The sequence below is a fragment of the Ostrea edulis genome, chromosome 2, assembly GCF_947568905.1.
Source record: "Ostrea edulis chromosome 2, xbOstEdul1.1, whole genome shotgun sequence".
Lineage (NCBI taxonomy): Eukaryota > Metazoa > Mollusca > Bivalvia > Ostreida > Ostreidae > Ostrea > Ostrea edulis.
Genome location: NC_079165.1, coordinates 53,507,888 through 53,532,102, shown reverse-complemented (window position 1 = coordinate 53,532,102; position 24,215 = coordinate 53,507,888). Strand labels below are relative to the sequence as shown.

General features: G+C 36.7%; 4 protein-coding genes across 4 annotated transcripts in view; 1 reads left to right on the top strand and 3 right to left on the bottom strand.

The window, feature by feature from the left end:
• Window positions 1-10,205, top strand: part of LOC125679310 (ubiquitin-like protein 3) — a 43,052-nt gene extending 32,847 nt beyond the window's left edge. The window contains exon 5 of the mRNA XM_048918439.2: window positions 499-10,205. Coding sequence (XP_048774396.1) covers window positions 499-560 — 62 coding nt within the window. The 3' untranslated portion in view covers window positions 561-10,205. The remainder of the gene's footprint in view (window positions 1-498) is intronic.
• A 2,937-nt stretch (window positions 10,206-13,142) lies between these two features.
• On the bottom strand, window positions 13,143-13,771 carry LOC125676552 (uncharacterized metal-dependent hydrolase YcfH-like). The gene is given in 2 exon segments (XM_048914405.2): window positions 13,143-13,675; window positions 13,678-13,771. Coding segments are annotated over 2 exon segments (552 nt in total). The 3' UTR covers window positions 13,143-13,217.
• Window positions 13,772-17,836: 4,065 nt separating this feature from the next.
• Window positions 17,837-20,131, bottom strand: LOC125676861 (uncharacterized protein K02A2.6-like). Its single transcript, XM_048914731.2, has one exon. It carries the CDS (start codon window positions 19,918-19,920, stop codon window positions 18,325-18,327), a length of 1,596 nt encoding a protein of 531 aa, XP_048770688.2. The 5' UTR covers window positions 19,921-20,131; the 3' UTR covers window positions 17,837-18,324.
• A 2-nt stretch (window positions 20,132-20,133) lies between these two features.
• Window positions 20,134-21,081, bottom strand: LOC125676551 (uncharacterized protein K02A2.6-like). The gene has a single exon (XM_048914404.2). It carries the CDS (start codon window positions 21,079-21,081, stop codon window positions 20,134-20,136), a length of 948 nt encoding a protein of 315 aa, XP_048770361.2.
• Window positions 21,082-24,215: the final 3,134 nt, after the last annotated feature.

Genomic DNA, 24,215 nt, shown 5'->3' with positions numbered 1-24,215 from the left:
AAAATTTTGGTTGACCATTAGAAATACTTTGTTAAAAATGGAAAATAAAAATAAAATTTGAAAATGCTCACCTCAAAACGTGTCCATGCCCCTTTAAGAACACATCTTGTTCTAAACTGTTGCTGAACATAAGAATTTAGCTTAGATAGTCAGAACAGGAAATTTTTTCTAGATTTCATAGCCCTTGAGAGTAGTGATACTTTTTCGCTAGAACGCAGGTGACCGATAAGGCCTGTGGGCCTCTTGTTTTTTTACTTTCTGTGTATTTCATTGTGTTTAGCAATTAGCACCTAGGTAGACCCTGGCCACTCCAGGTAAATAACATCCATGAAATGGGTCTTTAAGTGCTTATTGTCAGTGTGTAGAGAAAGTTTGGAACTTGATTTGTAAGTAATTCTTCAAGGTCAAGGTAACTAGTGAATTATAACTGATGAATTAGCAGCACATATGATCTTCGAAATGAATTTGCATGGTAACTTTTTCTCTTTTGTTTTCCAGGACAGTTAAAAAAAGATAAAAGTGGAGAAAGCAACTGTAGTAATTGCTGTGTTATAGTGTGACAACTCATCATCTCTTTTTCTTTGCTATATGTTGGAGTGATGGCATGGACAGTGTTCTGAAAACAAACTGTCAGGCCTTATACACTGACCATTTGTCATGGCAAAGACTCTTGACAACTACATATTGACTTTTACTATAGCTAGTCTGTGATACCAGTATATAGAAGGAACTTTGTAGAGGATTTTCAGGGAGCATCTACAGACATTTTTCTGCATTGAATTGCAAGTCACAATGAGAAGAATTTAAAAAAAATGAAAAAAGTGTCAGGTTTCGAATATCCTAGGACAAGATATTTTTTTCAGAGTTGTGCAGTGTTTGTTTATTTCTTGTAGAGCTGAATTATTGCTGGTTTAATCATGCAGAAGCATAATATAAAGTTTTCTAAATCGATTTTGAAAAATTAAAAGAATGACTAAAGTTATACACACTATTCATATTTCTATATTTGCTAATTTTGAAATTAGAAACAATGATTTATCAGAGCAAAATACCCAGAGGAAAACAATGTCTATGTGTATTTAACAGAGACTAATTTGGAAATAGATATATTATTGTTAGTTTTTGAAACTAAACAGAATTAATATGACAAACTTTAGTAACTAGATTGTCTTTATTAGGCATGGCAGTGATTTGTAATTTGAAACAACACTGGTTTTCTTATGTAAGAAGACCGGATGCTGGTTTGTGTCTGTTAAGTGATATTGGCAGAACAATTCTTGGAGGATTGCATCTTTCAAGGTCAAACAAAGAATGGGAGATATCCCAATTTGCCATTTTGTAATAACAAAGGCCATGTAACTTCTAGAAATTGTAAGAGTTATGAATCAACTGACAACCATTGCCTTTAGCATGCTTAGTGCATTACTTTCATTCAGTCTACATGTTAACTGTATGAATTTTTGTTGAAAGGTATTTTTCAAAAGCTGAAGTTGTTTTAGCAATTTTTAAATCTTTCACTCTTAAAATATTTGTAAAGAGGTATAGCGCATTTGCTGCCGATACAGCCGACTCAGAAATCTAAATGGAAAACACCGGTTTCCAATAATAGACTGGCGTGTTATATTTAAATATGAACAGTACAATATTTTCATAGACCTGTGCATTCATATTGCACAACAACCCTTTTACATATGGCATTACTTAACTCACTGTTCTGACATGACTGCAGGGCCTTTAATAGATGTCATCAGTTCATTTGCCTTTGGTTGATAATTCGAGTGTTTATCTTTGCCTAAATATTATATGACAGTTGCTACATGAGTTTTTATTTTTTTTTTTTTTTTTTTTTGAGAAGTCAAACTGTATAACAGTTCTTTTCCTCTCTTGACTTATTTTTACTTATTACATGCTGTGCATTTGTGTCCTTTTTCTTGTAGTATTTGTTTAGCTTTTCATCAGTCACATTACGGTTTGAAATTCCTGTGCACACAGGAACATGTTAGTGTAAACAAGCGAAACTACAATGATCTCGGAATAAATTCCCTTTCTTTAAGTCGTAACTTGCAAATATTAGAAGTTATGATGAAAATGACTAATATTTGTTATAATATATGTATCACATTTAACCCCCCCCCCCCCCCTAAAAAAAACAACCCCAAAAAATGAAAAGCAAAAGAAAAAAAAATTAGATTGGAAAAATATTGGACTTGAACTCAGGGAATGTATGGTTTAAGTGTAAGATTACCGAGCACCTAAACCACTAGGCCACCCAGGCTTGTAAGTTTAAAGGTTTAACTTTTGACAGGCTGCTAAATCTCCAGGTAAATTTTGAGAAAGATTTTTTCTTATTTTATCCATTTTCATCAAGAGGACCACCTTAAACCAAATTTCCTCAAACGGACTTATATACAGTCATAAGCAGGTAAAACAACTTCAGTGATTTATTTCTGGTTTAAGGTGGCCTTTTGCAACAGTTTGCAATTTTTTATGCCCATTACGTTACATCTACTATATAATCACGGTGATGTTTATGCTTGTCAAATAAATATACTATCAACATATCGATATCTTTATTAAGTAATTTGGGTAAACACAAGTATAAACTGACATTGTATAGCAGACTATTTGTAAAAAATGATATTCAAGAAAAAGGTATTTATGTAGGCGAAATTGCATACCAAGTGCGCTATACCTCTTCGTTGATTATTCAAATGAATGTGCTGCTAAGGAGATAATGAAATTTTAAAAGATTCTAAGGACAATTTTGGTCCAGGAATGGGATAATTATTTTGAAATGATTATTTTAGCATCAACCTCTCATAAATCCACCCACTTACTATTATAGCAAAATTAAAGAGGAGGAGTTGCTTTGAATGCTATGTCTGGAAGATCATATTTATTTTTTGTAGCTATTAAAATCAGAGGAGTATGAAATGTTCTGAAGTTAATTTTGAAAAACGATTTAAAATATATTCCATGTCAGTGAGGACATTTTTAGCATAATTATGTGTAACAGATGAAAATGGAATTTGTCAAAGCATACAATTGATCATTGTGGATTGAATGATTTGATGCAAGATGCATGTATTACAATAAAAATTATTTGAAAGTTCAGTAATATGAAATTCATAGCATGACATAATTTTTACAATTTCTGCTTAGCAAAGTCTTTGTTATGATTAATGATAAGGTGTTAAATGTACACATTTTATTCCAGTTACAGTATTCTCTTTATTCCCAGAGTAATTTTTTTTACTCAGTTTTGATTACACACAGTCCTATGTTTTTGCCTACAAGTTATGAGATGTATTATTTCTGGTCAATAGATGCAATAAGAATATTTAGGAATGTACTGTAACGAAATTGAAGCCATTTTTAGCTCACCCGAGGTGAAAGCTCAAGTGAGCTTTTCGATCACCATTTGTCGTCCGTCTGTCCATAAACTTTTAACATTTTTGACTTCATCTCCAGAACCACACTTGCCACAAAGCATGCTCGGGTAAGAGGATTCAAGGTTTTTCTAATTAAGTGCTGCATCCTTTTTGAAATGGAGATGGTCAAGAAATGGCAAATATAGGGTAGGGTCTTTTAAAAATCTTCTTAAGAACCACTTGGTCAGGAAAGTTGAAATTTACATGAAAGCTTCCCGACATTAAATAGATATAAGTTTGTTCAAATCATGACCCCAGGGAGTAGGGTGGGGCCACAATAGATCGGAGATTTACAAGGGTTATATTAGATTACAAGGGTATCTATAGGAAAAATCTTGTATTCAATAACAACAGGACCATGGTTGGTCATATGAATATGCAAACATACCCAGATAGTGCAGATTTAAGTTTGTTCAAATTGTGGTCCCCCAAAAGGAGAATGGACTGCAATAGAGGATCATAGTTTAACATGGCAATATTCTGTATATAGGTAAACGTTTTTAAAAATCGTAATCTCAATAAAAGCAGGGTCATGATGAGTCATATTACTATGCAAGCATCTACAGGTAGTTCAAATTCAAGTTTGTTCACATCAGAGGCCCTAGGGGTAGGGTGGGACCAAAATCTGAGATCATAGTTTTATATGAGAATATAGAGGAAATGAATTAAAACAAATTCTTTTCAAGAGTAGCAGGGCCACACTAAATTATATCAAAATACAAATGTTCCCAAGTTGTGTAGATTAAAGTGTTTTTTATTTCCCAGCAACTATAGTCGGGGGAAATATTGTGTTTGTCCAGGCTGTCTGTCTAAGTCTAACCTTGCTCTTAACTTTTGAATGGTGATTGATAGGGCTCTCATATTTAAGTCTCCCAAACGAAATTTGGAGATTTATTGTTTTTGCGTGGTTCTTCTTCTTCTGCTTCTTTCTCGCGCCTAAAACTGTTCGACACCATTCTCCATAACCAGTTGATGAAAGTAATAGATATTCAAGGACATCATTAGGCCAATGTATCTAGATGTGCAAAAATGTGTTTTCAGATTGAAAGGGGGTTAGGGTACATTCAAATAGGGGGTGGGGTTTCACATAGAACTCTATGGGGGGAAATTAATTCCAAAATTCAACAGATATAACTTGACAAATATGATAGATAAAGTCCTGGGGTCTTCAGAAATGAATAGAGAATGGCAGGGCCAACAAATCAGTATCAAGTGACTCCAGTGACCTTGACCTCTGACCATGAACATAAAAACTGGTATAACTTCAAAACTGGTACTAATGACAGGACCTACAAACTAGTATTTAAGGTCAAGTGACTCCAGTGACCTTGACCTTTGAGAACATAAAACTGGTATTACTTAAGAACCAGGGATAGAGACATTTGGTCTTCAGAAATAATGAAAGGATGAGATCTACAAATCAGTATGAAGGTCAAGTGACCTCAGATCATAAACTTGGTATTACATAAGAACTAGGTCTGAGAAAGAGATGCAATCTTCAGAAATAATTAAAGGATGCTGGGATCTACAAATTGGTATCAAGGTGAAGTGACTCCAGTGACCTTGACCTCTGACCCTAAATATAAGTCTGGTATAACTTTAAAATTGGGACTGATAGAGACATGGAATGTTCAGAAATGATAAAAGGGTGTAGTGACCTACAAACTAGTATCCCCATTGACCTTGATTATAAAAACTTTTATAACTTTAGAACCAGGACTGATAGAGACATGGGATCATAAAAAATGATTAGAGGAGGTTGGGACCCACAAACTAAGGTCAAAGTCAAGTGACACCAGTTTTACTGAAGGGGGAAAAAGGGGTTTTTTTTGAAAAATTTCAAAATCAAAGCCTTCTGTGATTTAGATTTTTTAAATGAAGTTAAAACTAGCATGGATTTTGTTAAGGGAGGAAAATAGTAGTACTCAGAAAAAGCCACTTTTATACAGCCAGTACTTCGTTTGGGAGACTTTATAATTGGTAGATTATAATCATATCTTGTTCATATGTGCATTCATTGGGACAAGACGTTTTGTCATGGCAACAAAGTTTTCAATCTTGTGACCTACTTTTAAGAAAACCTAACCTATTCAATATCTTCTGAACTATTTAAGATAGAGCTTTCATATTTTCTATTTAGATTTCTTATGGCAAAACCTTTCATTTCTTGCTATGATGTGTGACCTTGATCTTCTCCAGAATAACAAGGTCATGTTGGTCATATTTGTGTGAATTCAAATTTGGTTATGTCCTGACCTTTTGGGGTTAGGTTTGGACCACAATATGGGGTCTAATATTTCATGGGAATAAAGATTAAAAAAAAAAATCACAACAGCAAAGCAACAGGAAGACCATGTTGACTCGGGTGAGCAAAGTGACCAATGAGCCTCATGTTATATTTATATAGTAGATGTTGCTTAAATTGATAAGAAATTACAACTCTCAAAATTATTGATATACATTGATGTCTTAAATTTGGTAAATTTGATACCCACCAGAAATACCTGCTATATGGTATTATGTACAACACATGTAAAACAATAAATTACAGGTACAGTAAAACATAGAGTGAACCTGCATGGCCAGCAAATCACAGTTCTTTATAACCAAATTTTGTTATATTAGAAACAATTTCATTATTTTCTTCTCATAGAGGAATAAAAATCACTTCATTTTAAGCTTGTTTTCCTGTAAATGCATCCAACAATGTGAGGAAGCATGTAGTGCCTGTAATTTTTACAAGGAAGTCCCATTTCATTTTGAGTGAACAATATACATTGATCTTAATTACAATAGTTGTTCCACAAGTTCTTGAAACAAGTAACAAGTCAAGAAGGCCTAATATCAGAAGCAAATATGGTGAAGATTTGGTTAATTTTGAAGGGATTTAAATTTTGCCTCCACTGAGAAATTTGAACTTTAGTGCTTCTTAATGAATCTTTGTTAAAATTTCCAAATTGCTTCTAAAGCATTTGTTGATATCGATGAATATTTGTGTAATAAAACCTGTATTTTTATCTATTTGTCAATGACATTGCAATAGAAATTCTAATGCTATCACATTTTATTATACACACACATTTAACATACATGTATTTAAAAGCGGAAAATAATGTCTCTTTAAATATATGAAAATAGAATTTAATTAAAATACTTGAATGTTCCAAGTATATCTAGCAATTGGTTGGACCAACAATTTTTTCAACAGATGAGTGTATTAAGTTTACCACGACTATAAACACTTGTATTTTTCATATTTAAATGCATATACACTGTACATGTGTTGACATGTATAATGTTTTTGTGATTTTTCTAAACTTAACAACACTTAATACAAAATCAGAAACTGATTGGTTATGGATTTTAAATTTGAGAGCTTCTTTGCCCATTGTAGAATATTGCCATTCAAGTATTTATATTTGTATATTAGATAACTACAACTTGTACAAGCCAATATTTTAGCTCACCTGAGCCAAAGGCTCAAGTGAGCTTTTTTTATTTATCGAAATCCTCTGGTGTCTGTTGTCATTAAATTTTCACCTTTTCATCTTCTTCTCCAGAATCCATGGGCCAGTTTCAATCAAACTTGGCAAAAATTACCCTTGGGTGAAAGGGATTGAAGTTTGTTCAATAAAGGTTCTAGCCTCAATCATCCAAACATTTGTGTATACTTACCACAAACGTCTGGACTCTGTTTAGTATTTTTTCTTAACTCAAAGCACAGTTTTTCAAAATTTTAATAAAGATACCAATTGACTAGTTCATAAAGGTTATACCTGCTCCCATGGGAAACTTTAGAAAACTTAACCTAGGAAATATCTCCTGAACTATTTACAGTAGGACTTTCATATTTTGTATATAGATTCCTTGGGACAAAACTTTATATTTCATACCATGATCTTTGACCTTGCAATTGGTTCTTGTCCATTTTTAACTTCTTCATAACTATCATTCCAATTCTTTTCAAATTTGTTATGAAGCATCTTTGGGATAAGGGGGACATAAATTGTAAATTTCAGGACTCCTGGGGCCCTAGGGACGGGGCAAAAACTGCCCAAAATTGACCCAATTTTCAAAAATCTTATCCTCTAGAACTGCACATGTGTAAGAAAAACTAAATGCATAGTGATGTAGAGTAGGAAGACCTTTACCAAAATTGTAAATTTCATGATCCCAGGGTAGGGGTTCTGATCCAGGGTGGGGCCAAACATAGTATATAGTGTTTTTGTGTAAAACATTTAAATAAAATCTTATTTAGTGCTATTGAAACTAAATGGATATTTAGAATGAGTACCAAAATTGTAAATTCCATAATCCTAGGGGTAGGGGTTTGAAGGACTTATTTAAGTTTGCTGATACTTTGTAAAATCTAAATGCATACTTAGGAATAGCAGAAAAGGATGTACTAAAATGGTGAATTTCACAACCCAGGGTTTTGACTCTAGGATGGGTCCAAATTAGTCATATCTTTTAATGTTAATGCACGTATTATATTATGTAAAACCTTTCATCAGTGTATGCACTTTTGAGGGCATTGAAGTTTTAAGAATACATTTCTTATACTGTTGCTGAACATTAGAATTTAGCTTAGATATTCAGATCAGGAAATTTTTTCTAGATTTAATAGCCCTTGGGAGTAGTGATACTTTTCACTAGTACTCAGGTGACCGATAAGGCATCTTGACCTCATAGTTAGGCCCAAATTTCAAAACTTTGGAATGGTGAGTTATGGGACTTTCATATTCCATACAATGTATGTACATTTTTTGTGACAAGACCTTTCTTTTGGTACCAGACTTTGTAAATTTGACTTTGGAATTTGACCTACATGTACTTTTAAGAAAATATGAATGAAGCAAAGTCTCATGAACTATTTTAAAATAGATAAGGCTTTTATATTATGTATATACATTCTTTATGACAGGAAATTACATTTAATACCTTTGAGTATGACCCAATTTCAAAACTTTAATGAAAAATTTAACCTTGTCATAACTTTTGAATACTGAAATTGATTGGATAATGTTTAACGTCCCTCTCAAGAATATTTCACTCGTATGGAGACTTCACCATTGCAGGGCTACAAAATTTAGGCCTATACTCGGCACTTATGGCCATTGAGCAGGGAGGGATCTTTATCGTGCCACACCTGCTGTGACACGGGACCTCAGTTTTTGCAGTCTCATCTGAAGGACTGCCCCATTTAGTCACCGTCTACGACAAGCAAGGGGTACTGAGGACCTTGTGTAACCCAGATCCCGAAAGGAATTGAATGCTGAGTGATAGATCTTTCATATTTCATGTATGCATTCCTTGTGACAAGACCTTTCTTTTGGTACCAAAGTTTTTAACCTTGTAACCTTGACCTTGGAGTTTGATCTACTTTTAAGAAAGATTACCCTAGGCCATATCTTAAATTGTCTAAGGTAGGACCTTCATATTTTGTATATAGATTCCTTATGGCAAGACCTTTCATTTTATATCATGATCTTCAACCATGTATCACGGTTATATTGGAGCTAGGTTGGGGGCCACAATATGGGTTTGACATTTTTCATGGGGCTAAAGATTGAAAAAAAAAAATCTTGAAAATCACAACAGCATGCATAGCCAAGATGACTCTGGTGAGCAATGTGGCCCATGGGCCTCTTGTATTTCAGAGTCACTGCAATTGAGAATTTTATCATGATGTGTATCAATAGTTCATGCTAGATTGCTTTAAGATATGCTCCCTGCATAAGGAAGAACATATATTCATGACTTGTTTCAGTACAGTAATTAGAAGGAAAGAAGTACATTGTACTGTAAACCAACTTTCATTGCAAAAAGTGTACATAAGATTCATGAATACTCCTTTTTCATGAATATTTGTCATTGTCACCCAATCATTAAGAATAAAGTGTTGATGTCTACTCGCTCACGTGAACACGTTTCCGATCAATGAATTGCAAATATAGGTAAACACGAATAAAAGTTGGTTAACAGTGATTATCAAATATTAGGCATCACCCAAAGAAATTGTATTGGAGGAAAAGTACAAAATCTGCATAATTATAATCTTACAGGATAGACTTTACTTATCTAGCTAAAGTTTCATTGTAAAATCGTTAAGAGAAAAACCACTATGGGACGCAAAGATATGATAATTCAAAGCCTCGCTGAGCTAACCAGATAGGTGGCAATATTTAAAGGGAAAAGGAATATATTACTGATGTTTATTTATGCATTTATGACACACTTTGTTTTGAAATATTGTGACTAAGATGATGTAGGATATATGTAATACATTCATAGTAAGTGTCCTTAAAGGTTAACTTGTAAATTTACATTGTGTCAATCAGAGAGAGTCGTCATGAAACAAGCCAACCTAGAGACGACAAAGTTGGTGCTCAACCTAAAAATTTGAATGTAGTGATTTGTTATATATCTGTAAATTTCTAGACCTGTATGTATATCTTGTTGAATTTTTTGTGTAGTTGAATCCAATTCCTCACATTTATTATGCTGTGAAGTGCAATACATGTTAGCACAACAAAATGCTGCCATGTATGACAATGCAGACCATTGTATGTAGTTGGAGAGAACTTTATCTTTTTATTGTTGAGAAAACAAGATTTTGTGATACATAGTTTCGTTATATACACTTATATATTGCTGTCATGTCAATGGCTGTCCATGATAGCCTCTTTATTGTCTGCTTATTAAGGGCAGGTCATTCAATGATACATGTTGTGGATCTGTCAGAAAAAAAATATTAAATTTTTTTTAATGATAGATGTGGTCTCTTGTGTTTCATGTAATTCAGTTTCAACAAATTGTTGGGATAAGACACTCTTCCCTACATTAAAATTTATACACGGGGTTCGAAATAAGCTCATGTCATTAAGTCCGAGACTAGTAAAACAAGAGATGTTTGTAAAACACATATGCCCCCCATGGTGCAAAATTGAAAAGGGTTATACACATGCATCATTTAATTGATAATAGTATCATCAAATCAAAATAATATCTTTCTATTTCAAGAGTGTATTGACCATGTGACCTAAAAATCAATAGGGGTCATCTTCTCCTGAAGATGTACCAGTGTACCAAGTTTGATGTCTGTCAAGCAAAGGGTTCTCAAGATATTGAACAGACAGTATATTCCTATGTCCAGTTTGACCCTTTATCTTTGACCATGTGACCTCAAAATTAATAGGGGTTCATTTTCTCCTGAAGATGTACCAAGTTTGATGTCTGTCAAGCAAAGGGTTCTCAAGATATTGAACAGACAGTATATTCCTATGTCCAGTTTGACCCTTTATCTTTGACCATGTGACCTCAAAATTAATAGGGGTTCATTTTCTCCTGAAGGTGTACCAAGTTTGATGTCTGTCAAGCAAGGGGTTCTCAAGATACTGAGTGGACAGTATATTCCTATGTCTAGTTTGACCATGTGACCTCAAAATCAATAGGGTAATCTTCTCCTGAATGTGTATCAAGTTTGATGTCGGTCAAGCAAAGGGTTCTCAAGATATTGAGTGGACAGCGTATTCCTATGTCCAGTTTGACCTTTGACAATGTAACCTCAAAATTAATAGGAGTCATCTTCTGAAGATGTATCAAATTTGATGTCTGTCAAGCGAAGGGTTCTCAAGATATTGAGCGGACAAAGTCTTCCTTTGTCCAGAGTAGATTGACCTTTTGACCTGAAAAACAATAGGGGTCCTCTTCAAACTTCCGCCAGAGTTCGTTTGCTTACAAACCAAACTCTTCCATTTAGGCATTATGGAATAGCGATTTCTTAGACCGCGTATACAATCGTAACTACTCGGCTATTTCCGTAACCGCAAATGAGTTACGGAAAAGGACGAGCGCGTGATCTGATTGGCCGCGTATACTGTGTGACGTCACTGTAGAATGACGGAAAACATAACGTCAAACGTAAACAACTTTCGAAACAAGAACGTAAACATCAAGTTCATTACTTTACACAATAATATGAATTGATAATTTGATCATTTTATGTTTAAAATAAAATCCATACTTTTATATTAATGATCTTAATGTCAATACCTTCAAACTTTTAACTACGAACTACTTCTTTAGTGTTAATTGCCTGCGTGATAATCGCGGACTCACAATATACAATATACATTTATTGGATGATAGTGAGGGAGATATGAAGATTTATTCACCCAAGAAAAATCATATTCCCCGAGGGCAACGCCCCGAACATTCATGCAATAAATTGTTTATTATACCGAAACAAAGCAAGACTACAAAATTGTATTTGAGATTGGAGTTTACTCATCTATACATCGTACATGTATGTAGCTGAGATCGCCCTAACAGTAACAGCGCGCCGTCACTACAATACGGACCTCTCCTATGTGACGCAGTACAATATACAGATTAGCGTCACATAGGAGAGGTCTATTGTAGTGTATTATGACGTCACAATAAGTCCAGTCATTCTACTTTCATAGTTCGTAAGGCACAAAATATGCGGGTCTTTGATATACAGTTTTAAAATCAACTGATTTTGGTTGATATAAAAACATGCAAGTAAATCAGCATTCAAGGAGAATGGAAATACAAAAACTGGTTATCATATCACTGTTTCGCTGTTTGTACCTTCTATATATACGTTGACGGCGCGCTGTTACTGTTGGGGCGATCTCAGCTACATACATGTACGATGTATAGATGAGTAAACTCCAATCTCAAATACAATTTTGTAGTTTTGCTTTGTTTCGGTATAATAAACAATTTATTGCATGAATGTTCGGGAGATATGAAGATTTATTCACCCAAGAAAAATCATATTCCCCTCGCGCGTTGCCCTCGGGGAATATGATTTTTCTTGGGTGAATAAATCTTCATATCTCCCTCACTATCATGCAATAAATGTATATTATTATACCTCAGTATGAGAATTCTATGCAACGCATAATATGATTGGTCTAGACAGTCACGTGCCAGGGAAGACAAAACTTCATATCTCCCTCTCAAACATCATATCTCCCTATCATATTTCCCCTTGGTCAGCTTCGTGCATTTTCCATAAATTTAACCTCAAAGTAAACGAAGTTGCCCTCGGGGAATATGATTTTTCTTGGGTGAATAAATCTTCATATCTCCCTCACTATCATGCAATAAATGTATAATATTGTACTGCGTCACATAGGAGAGGTCTATTCGTAGGTGACGTAATGAGGCCTCGACGGGGAGTTTGGGTCCTCTTCTTCTCATAACTAACCCACTTATGAAATATTACCATCAAGTGATTGGTTCTTAAGATATTGAGCGGACAACATGTGGTCTACCGACCGACCGACAGGTGCAAACCAATATGCCTCTCTTCTTCGAAGGTGGAAAGGGCTGCACGTGCTGGAGCTCCAGTTCAGGGTTCAGTGAGGAACCAGACCAAGGTCAGAGGTCATACATTAGGTTAACATACAGAGAACATACGTTTCACTACATTCCTCCCCGTTCTATATGAAAAAGTATGACATTTAGGAGTGCAATGTGCCAATACAATCTCAAAAATATAAACAATGAAATCACTTACTTTAAGCACGATAGAGGAAAATATAACTCAATACAAGTTTATGTATGATCGTAACCAAATGCAAGGGGGAGGTTCCTCTACAACATGAATTCGATCGGTAACTTCAAACCAGACCTTAAAATTCTGCAGGAAGATGCAATATAAATGAGCAAGTTAACTGACATGGAATAGTCTACAACATGAGTGTGACCGGTAACTAAGTCCCAGGCCATCACTTTTGCAGGAACTATTAATTAGAGTTCAGTCAAAGACTCGATCTTATAAAGGCGACGACCATTCTTTACAGTTTCCTTCAATAGGTACTGCAGTGTTACTCCAAGCTTAGATGCAACCTGAGTGGCGACGTTTCCTATGAACGCAGGGGTGTTAATGAATCCTCCACCTGGCTTCATATATGGCGAGTCAGTCTCGAGGAGAATGTGGCTTGTAGGAATGGATCTAAGGTCGGCGATCTGATCTGCGCCGAAATGTTCTACAGCACCTGTGAAAACAACGTGCACGTTGGAAAAACAGTCCATCCATTCTTTCGCAAGTTCTTGGTCTCCCATAAAACAATGAAGATGAATGGGTTGGTTCGGATCACATGTCTTCTGAGTGTGAACATCCATTCCAATCCGATCTGAGGGAGTTCCCCGTAGGTGAATCACCAGAACTTTATCCTTCCGAACGAGAGCAAGCATCTGACGAAAACCTCCTCCTTGCGTCTCCATAATTTAATGGGGATAGTGCGATCAAAACCAACCTCCCCTAGTGCCACAACGTACGGGGAACACAATAGATCCTTCATGTGGTGCAAGATTTTGGGGGTTTTGGATGTACTCCTATAGCAATTCTCCAAGGACTCATACGAAAAGTATCTGGATGTGTAGAACGCTCGCTATAAACTATAACGTCTCCAGTAATATTGACGGCAAGATTAGGCCGACCAGTTCCCGTTCCTGTATAATTAAGTACAACCTCTACATACTTCTCATTCGGGATCCTACAAATTCGAGTACAGGTACAGTCCAGATGGAAATTACTATCAAAGGCTTCATACATTGAGGATGTTTTGCAGGCGTCGGATTTGTATTCTTACAAAGAGCTTATGATAGTAGAATCCATATCAGACCCATAGTAAACATCCACACAATGGAATTTGTCATCTATTGATGACTCTAAGGCGGACACCTGTATTCTTACATCCTGTATATTTAATTGCTGTTATAAAATTTAGAAATTCATTTCAAAATTAAGGATTATCTCCCTCATGCATAGCTCTTATCCTTGGACGAATTTGGCTCCACTTGTTTGGCACGCTGTTTTTGGCTATATTTAGATCTAAAACTTCATAGTTATTTCGGATTTCAAACATTTCGGTTGAGCATCACTGAAGAGACATTATTTGTCGAAATGCGCATCTGGTGCATCAAAATTGGTACCGTATAAGTTTTACATCCTCTACATCAGGAACTGAATCAACTGTAACAGTCCCACGCACCTGAAATTCTTCACGCTGCGCGGATTGCAAAGCTGACATCAGAACCACTAAACATCCCCAGTGGGTCGCTACAGCTCTTCACATAATCCAAATAATGTTCCCTTCTCTCTTGACGCGAAGTCCAATATTTTGTTGTTTTGGGGTACATGTACTTCCTTTGGAATGGCATAATAGTTAATTAAATGAAAAATATTAAACAGTATTGTGAAAAAATTCATATCTCGTACCTTAATATATTCAAACTTTCATTCTTACATAATTTTCAGTGAAAATGTATCATGACATGACCCTGGTCTTAACGTTATGTCCCCCTTTTCATCAGCTGTTCAAAAATATTTAAATTCAAAACATAAACGATGCATAATAACATAAGTATACTGAAACTTCCTCGGCAGTGCAAATGCAATGCATATAACTACCGTTATTTAGATCAGCTCCTATATGCTATTACGAAATAGAAAACTGGAAAATACCAATATCAGAATAGTAAAAACAATGAATGCGCAATCATTACACAAACTCACTATACGTCACAACCGGGGCACAACTAAAACGCAAGTTTTTCCGCGTAGTCTCTTGTCAAATTCACGCAAGCGGCGTGAAACCAATCGCGGCATTCGTCGCATTGAATCATGAAAGAACTCGAATCCGGACCACGACAGACACAATATTTATTTGATTCTTTGCTGTCTTATTGAACCTTACTCAAATGTTTTTAATCCAATCTGGCATTTGCCAGTCTTTGCACAGTTTAATTCGATCATGATTAATGCACATCTCTTTTCTTCGCAATTGGACTTTATAAAGATAAGCTGACATTTTCTCAATGACAATTCCCGGTCCTTTCCACATAAGAATTAACTTGCGGCACTTGCCCTTAACTGTCGCTGTATCCAAAACGTAAATCACATCTCCTACTTTGTAGGAATGCCCCAGTACTTTGAGATCATAGTCACGCTTCAGGATACTCTAGATCTGCGTAGTTTTTAAGGTACTTGCCGTTTCGTGTGCAATAGAGATGCTGTTAATTCGATCAGCCACATACTGGTCCTCGTAAGCGAAGTCGAAAAACCAAATATAATTGTCACAGTTGTAATTTATAAGTGTGTTGCAGCGAGCGTTATTTTTAAATACTATTGGCGTGCATAGCCAATCGAATACGAAGGTGTACGATACTATGAATGAATGATTGCTAGTTTGTTTAGTCACGTGGTGTATATCGACTTCTCAACTAAATGACAATCGAATAATTGATATTCATACGAACCTCACTCAGATAAAAAGGACAAGTTCCCGCCGCTTTCATTTACCCCATGCAATATTCCTGAAGTGTCACTCCGGAGACGTCAGAAATATAATTTAAAACATATTACTGGAGTCCTGGTAAGATTTACACTTACTTGTATTATCTTATTTTATTGATAAGTAATTAATTTTATCGGCAGCGTAACCTAAAACATTGTGTTCTGTGTGCTATTAATGTAATGTATTGTGATGGGAAAGTCCTCTCCCCACAGTAGCGCTGCCACCAGCTGGATGCCCCCCACCACCAAGAAAAGCAGATGATAAACAAGATGACGAAATCGACATGCGCACGAAAATCCTACTTTAAAAAATTCTATAATTCATCCTCCGAAAACACATTCAAGGGGAATAACTCAGGACAAAATCAGATATGAATAATGAACGAAATATTCAAATATAGTCGTCAAATTCCAAAAGAAGGCCACAGTGACCTACGTTTTGGTCGACACACTCCAAAGACTCAAGATGAATCAACTGACAAAGTTTGATAATTGAAGTCAAATAGTATCTGAAATATTCAGATATAAACGTCAAATTCCAAAAGTTGGTCACAGTGACCTACTTTTTAGTCGACACACTCTGAAGACTCAAGACCCATCAACTGACAAAGTTTGATGATTGTAAGTCAAATAGTATCTGAAATATTCAAATATAGCCGTCAAAATCCAAAAATAGGACACGGTGACCTACTTTATAGTCAACACACTCTGAAGACTCAACATGCATCAACTGACAAAGTTTGATAAAAGTAAGTCAAATAGTATCTGAAATATTAAAATATAGCCGTCAAATTCTAAAAGTAGGTCACGGTGACCTAAGTTTTGGTCAACAAACTATGAAGACTCAAGATGCATCAACTGACAAAGTTTGATGATCCTAGCTTTCATAGTGTCCAAAATATGCATCTAAAATTGAAAATGTGAAATTTGAATGTCTGCAAAATTCAAAAAGTAGGTCACTGTGACCTACTTTTTTTTAATAAATATGTTTTGAGGCCTCTAGACGCATCAACTTACAAGGTTTAATGATTCTAAACCTCTCGGTATCTGAAATAACAACCTAAAATGTATTCATAAATGATTAGCCATAAAATTCAGAAAGTAGGTCATGGTGACATATTTTTCACATGACGCAGTTCAAGGTCCCATGATCCATCAACTGACAACCTTTGATGATCATAGGCTCAAAAGTGTATAAGATATGCATCAAAATCCATTTAATAATAATTACCTGCGAACTTTAAAAAGTAGGTCACCATGACCTACTTTTGAGACAACATGATATTAAGTCCTAAGATGCATCAACTGACAAAATTTGATGATCCTAGTCCTTATACTAAGCAAAATATCAAAGTTTTAACAAAACAAAATTTAAGGTCAACTTTGAAGTGACCTTGAGACCACACCCTTTGCCCCAGGATGATGCCTTGAACAATTTTTTATCTACAACCTATTCTCATCCTTATGCATAAGTTTGGTGATAATTTACCAGAAGAAGATTTTTTAGCAACCATTACTTTTGTTTGCATTTTCCTAATTATCTCCCTTTGTTAAAGGGTCACAACCCTAGTTTTAGTACAAATGAAAGCCCTTGGGCCAAGGGTACCCTGTGACAAATTTGACAAAAATTGGCCAAGGGGATCTTGAGATATAGCCCTTTTTCCAAAAAGTTGACGCACACCGCACACCGCACGCCAGACATATGGCCAATATGATTAGCTCTTTGAGCCTTCGGCTCAGAAGAGCTAAAAAAAAACAACCCTATGCTGCATTCAATACTAAATTGAACCTAAATCACAAGTTATATAAATTGTGAAATCTGTCACATATTGCATTACTATACTCTAGATAAGCAATAAATCAATTATTAATTCCCAAAGATTGATTAAATATTTAAATATTGTTTAACGTCCCTCTCGAGAATATTTCACTCATATGGAGACGTCACCACTGCCGGTGAAGGGCTGCAAAATTTAGGCCTATGCTCGGCGCTTATGGCCACTGAGCAGGGAGGGATCTTTATCGTGCCACATCTGCTGTGACATGTGTTGTGTATTTACATTATTTTCAGTGGTACATAAATAACCACGAGGAACACCAGCACCGGAACTAGAACTAACTTTTTTATTATCCCCACATAGTATACAAAACCAAATTAGACAATCCTAATAAATCCGGAAATATACTACATTCCTCCCCACTAATCCAGACATGAAATGATGTACAGAGTATACATGTATTTTTGATTTTCTTAATGAATACAATTGACTAGATTTCAATTAAAGTCTTTGTAAAAGTTTGTGTTAGAAGTATTCTTTGTTTATTACAAAGTTTGTAAAACATTTAAATTCACAAAGAGCACATGAACAATAATTTGTAAACAAAGTCACACACATGTATATCAAAATACTTATTATGCTGATTTATGCTGTAATGACTAGAATGTCAACCAATACTGAATTAACTGGATATATAACAATAATGACACAACATCAGGACTTCCTGCCCTGAGAATATTATCTGGGGATTATTATGCCCCTAATATCATTCACATTATCACAAATTCAGCTTCTCAGGAGCCCTTCGGTTTCTAGGTGGATTTTGACGGATTGGCGTTTTTGGATTACTGGTAGTTTCTGGTTTCTCACGGGATTTTCCTGTGTTCTGTGGAGGCTGAGTACTGTGCAAGCTCTTGTCCGCTATCGATTCTGGCACGTCCAAATGAGTTTCTACATCAGGCTGCTGTACTGGTGCGTCATTTGAATTAGCTGCTGATTTTATGATTTGATCAGTATGTCTCCTCCATTCACTTCTAGGTGTCACGTCCACTTTGTATGATACAGGTCCTGTCTGCTCACTTACGACTCCTCTGGTCCACTTCTGATCACCTCTGTAATCTCTGACTAGTACTGAATCTCCAACACTGCATTGCCTCGGAGGTGAAGAAATTTTCTCACGCATCCTGTCCTGATTCTTGGCTACGGTCTTTGTCACATCTGGTCGCAATCTGTCAATTTTGGTTGTCAGATGTTTTCCAACGAATAGTCTGGCAGGAGTTTCACCTGTTGCCTGTTGAGGAGCTTTTCGGTATGCAATTAAGAAATTACATAGTTTCTTTTGTAATGATCCTTCATCTCCTTTTGATGCTTTCATGGCATTCTTGAAGGTTTGCACGAACCTTTCAGCCAAACCGTTAGTCTTTGGATGGTATGGTGCAGAGGTCGTGTGTCGAATACCGTTGCTTTTCATAAAGTGTCGGAACTCATCAGCAACGAACTGTGGACCATTATCATTTAAAAGATGCTCAGGTAAACCATTTCGAGCAAATATTGTCCTAAGAACTTCTATAGTTTTGGATGCTGTTGTTTTGTTCATTTTAATTACCTCGGGCCATTTTGAATGGGCATAAACCACTATTAGGAACATCGCACTCATGAAGGGTCCTGCGAAATCCACATGGATCCTTTGCCATGGTTTTTCTGGATATTCCCACGGATGAATAGGAGTTTCAGGAGGTAAGTTGCGGTTTTCATTACATCCACTGCATTTCTTACAATACTCTTCTATCTCTGCATCGATGCCTGACCACCATACATGGCTTCTAGCCAAACTCTTCATCTTTACCATTCCCAAATGTCCTTCATGAATCATGAGGAGAATGTCCTGTTTTAGAGGCTCAGGAATTATCACACGGATTCCCCAAAGGAGGCATCCTTGGTGAACTGTTATCTCATTTCTGCGTGAAAAATAGGGTTGAAGATCCTGGTCAGTTGAGTCGTTCCAACCACGCATGGTTGCTTCATACACGCGTGCTAACACTGGATCACGAGCTGTGCGTCGCTTCACTTCATCTGCTGACACTGGTAGAGCTTCCAGTTGAGCAATATGGAATACATGTGCAGAATCGAGGAATTCAGCCTCTTCATCCTCACCATCGCCAGTCAAAGGTAATACCATGTGTGAAAGTCCGTCTGCATTTCCATGCTGGGCTGTGTTGCGGTATTCTATGGAGTAGTCCAATCCCGACAAGAACAAAGCGTAACGCTGCAATCGAGCGGCTGTGGTAAGTGGTACTCCCTTTTGTGGGTGGAAAATAGACACAAGGGGTTTATGATCTGTCAGTAGTGAAAAATGACGACCATACAGGTACATCTGGAAATTCTTGATTCCCCAGACAATGCCGAGAGCTTCCTTGTCTATTTGGGAAAAGTTTCGCTCAGCTATGTTTAAGGTACGAGAAGCGAACGCTATGGGTCTCTCTTCTCCTGATGGGAATATGTGTGATAGGACTGCTCCCAGTCCAAACGGTGATGCATCACATAACGTCTCAGAGGGAGTGCTGGGTTGTAGTGTGCCAACACTTGATCAGATTTCATTAAGTCTTTGAAATGCCTTCTCACATTCCTTGGTCCATTGCCATGCAGAATTTTTTTCTAGCAAATGGTGTAGGGGTCTCAGAATGGTAGACAAGTTGGGCATGAATTTGCCATAGTAGTTCACCAGCCCTAGGAATGCACGCAATTCTGTCACGCTGGACGGAGACTTTGTGTTGACAACTGCCCTCACTTTTTCCTCTGTTTTGTGAAGTCCGCATCTGTCAATCTTGTGCCCACAGAATTCGATGCTTTCCTTGAAAATATCGCATTTCTTAATGTTGGCTCTCAAATTGAACGCTTGTAGTCTGGTCAAGACTTTTTCAAGGTTTTCAATGTGATTTTCACGAGTACATCCTGTGATGATCATGTCATCAATCATGCAGTGGACTCCCAGGATTCCCTGTAACACCTGATCAATTGCTCTTTGCCACACTGCCGGGGCTGAAGCTACACCAAACATGAGTCTATTGAACTGAAATAAACCCTTGTGTCTGTTAATAGTAAGCAGTTTCCGTTGATCCTCTTCCACTTCCATCTGTAGGTAAGCATTTTTCAGGTCAATCTTGGTAAAATGTTGTCCTCCAGCTAATGAAGAAAAAATGTCATCCACTCTGGGAAGCGGATATTGATCAATTTCAATGTTTGGGTTCAGGGTTACCTTGAAATCCCCACATATTCGGACTGTTCCATCCCGCTTAGCCACAACGACAATGGATGTGGCCCACTCGCTGTATTTTACTGGTGTCCATATTCCTAACTGTATAAGTCTGTCTATCTCCTTATCCACAGCAGGTTTCAGAGAATGTGGGACTGGTCTTGCCTTGCAAAACTTGGGTTTAGCATCAGATTTAAGGGTAATCTTTGCCTTAATGTCTTTGAGAGCACCGAGTTCTTCACTGAAAACATCTTTGGACTTGCTCATAATTTGTTCTATCATTTCCACAGGGGGTGGGTTTCCATGTGATTGATCTGCAGTCTCTCAGACCACTTCTCCCCGAATAATGCATTCATCCATTCATCCCAAAAGAGGGGGTCCTCCTTTTGATACAATGTGAAGAGGCAGAGTTGTCCTGGTCTTGCCCAGTTGAACATCGACATTCACACATCCTAGAGGATTAATTATCTCTCCTGAATATGTTTTCAACGTGACATTACTTTTATTCCATTTCAGTCCCTCGAAGTGTTTCACGAAGTCAGATTTGGTTATAACTGTCAAAGCAGCTCCGGTGTCGAGTTCCATACGTAGCAATTTACCATTCACTACTGGTTGAGTCCAGATGATTTCTTTTGAGCTGTTCAAGTTGTGCACTTCTAAACTTGAGAGAAGGTAATCAGCATCCTCATTATCATTCCCCATATAGTGTGTTTTCTTTGGCTTACCTCGACCAGCTCCCCTGCACACACGTTGAATGTGTCCTTGTTTACCACATCCTCTGCATTTTTCATTTTTGAAACGACACTCATTAGAGTTGTGGCCTTCTTTACCACATCTGTAGCACTTTCCTTCCTTCTTAACAGGATTATGATGACGCTGCGTCTGGTTGCTCTGAAGCTTGTTAACAGATGAGAGTCCTCTGTGTTTGTTCTGCAGCACGGCTGCATCCTTAGTCGCAGTCTCCATGGCTACGCTAACATCAATGGTGCCGTTCAATGTCAGATTGATAACAGACAGTAGCTTCTTCTGTACACTTTCATTTCTAAGTCCACAGACAAGGCGATCCCTAAGGGTGTCCGCCAGCGCCTCCCCAAAGTCACAATGTTCGGATAATTTCCGTAGCTGAGCCACATAGTCTCTCACCGATTCATCTGCTCGTTGGTCCCTCTTGTGAAACCTTAATCTTTCCGCAATGATAGTTGGTTTGGGGCTGAGGTGATCCTTCAATGCAGTAACAATTTCGGCATAGGTTTTATCGGCAGGTTTGTCAGGTGCAGTTAAGTCGCGGAGTAAACTATATGTGGATCCGCCCATGAAACTTAATAAGACTGGAACTTTCTTCGCATTATCAATTTCATTTGCTAAGAAGTATTGTTCTAACCTTTCAACATATGCATCCCACCTGTCCTTTGAAATATCAAATGGTTCTACCCGTCCAATAAGCGGTGCCGCCATTTCAAGGAAATTCGAAACACCTCGTGTTTAGTGAATCCCAAAATTCAGACTTGTACTGCAACAACGAAATTGGTCACTTGCACGATGAACTTTCGAACGTTCAGTGGTGTAATGATTTTTTTACCTCGTCGCCATGTGTTGTGTATTTACATTATTTTCAGTGGTACATAAATAACCACGAGGAACACCAGCACCGGAACTAGAACTAACTTTTTTATTATCCCCACATAGTATACAAAACCAAATTAGACAATCCTAATAAATCCGGAAATATACTACATTACGGGACCTCGGTTTTTGCGGTCTCATCCGAAGGACCGCCCCATTTAGTCGCCTCTTACGACAAGCAAGGGGGTACTGAGGATCTATTCTAACCCGGATCCCCACGGGATTAATTCCCAAAGAAGAATTTCCCCAAAACATTCCATAAGATAAATCTATTACACTGATGAAAATCAATTTAATAACTAACTTACTCTAAAACACAAATAATAATCCAAATGATTTCTAAAGTTACGCAAAACAATAGAAAAATAGAGCAGACTCAAAAATCATTAAATCAAAATATAACTTCTTTCAGAAATAAATCCTATTCTTGCTCAAATAATAATAATAAAACAAACAGACGACTTATGTCGCTTCCAAATAGAGAGAGAACCAAAAGAGAGCGAGTCTGCGCAAGAACAGCCTTTTATACTCAAGAATACAGAATTCTATATTCCACACGAGTAAATCATAGAAAAATACAGAAAAGCACCGAAATCTGTACACGACACACACGCGCTTGACACAGAAACTCTCAACACAGAATTCTATACTCAAATAACGTCGAATCTCGCCCTTACATAATGAAACAATAAAGTGTTGGAATTGAACATTAAAACATTTGCAAAAAAAAAAAAAAAATCATCAATACACATCGTATGACATTGGTAAACCTTTCATATTTCCCGCATTTAAACAGATCGATAATTCTGACATACGGAACTCCTCACTATACTTCATACAGTCAAAGGTAAACACCAAATCGACAGGAAATTGACATAGCAGAGTGAAAGTAACTGTAATGTTTGCAATAAAAATATGGTTTCTTTAAATTTCAATAAACTTCATAAAAAAGAAGTTGAATGATATGTGTGTGTGACTGTACATTCATTTTTTGGATTTCTGATCTTTATGAAGTGAAACAGGCCTTGGGTAAATGAGGTGTGTTTGGATGAAATTGAGTCCATTTTGAGCAATTCTGATAGAAAATGTGTGTGTGTGAAATTTGGATTTTTCACCTATTTGTTTGTAATGGATGACAGTGATTTTTTTATATTGTTGTGGAAGGCCTTATCTTGTATATAGGAAAATTGTTGGTGATTTTGTGTGGTATACTTATATTTTATTGAGATTTGATGTGTAAAATTGCAATGTGATGATGTTCTTGATTAAACTTATCAAATTTAATTAATGTGTTGTTCAATTCCTTTGAAATATAGTTGGTATCATGTAGAATTATCTTATCTTTAATTGTAATGGGAAGATGGAGAACATTACTCACTGCACCCAGCAAGGCATTCTGATTTTCCTGGACATGGTCAAGTTGAGCTGTCAAGGGGGGTCCTGTAGAAACAAGATAATACATATTGTCACTTTGGGAGATGTTAAGCGTCCAAACATCAAACTCAATCATTAGACTTCAGACAACAGAAAGAGAAAGACAAAACTAGCATTACAGTCAAAAATTGGGAAAAATGAAGGGAAAAAGTAAGGCAAAAAGTGGATATTTCAGAGTAAAAGATGGCCGCCGCAGGGGGTCAGCCCATGGAGGATGGGAAAGAAGGGGAAAAGAGATTAAATACATCAGAAAACAGACTCTGGAGGAAGTCAGTAAAACGGGAGCATGCATATTACAAGACCATGCAGACAGTAGGCAGCCTTTAAGCACCATCATGTAACTGCGGCCAAGGGGCACC

What these genes read in the sequence shown, in the direction of transcription:
- LOC125676861 (XM_048914731.2), bottom strand. Translation starts at nt 19,920, where the DNA reads ATGTACCTGTATGGTCGTCATTTTTCACTACTGACAGATCATAAACCC.
- LOC125676551 (XM_048914404.2), bottom strand. Translation starts at nt 21,081, where the DNA reads ATGATAGAACAAATTATGAGCAAGTCCAAAGATGTTTTCAGTGAAGAA.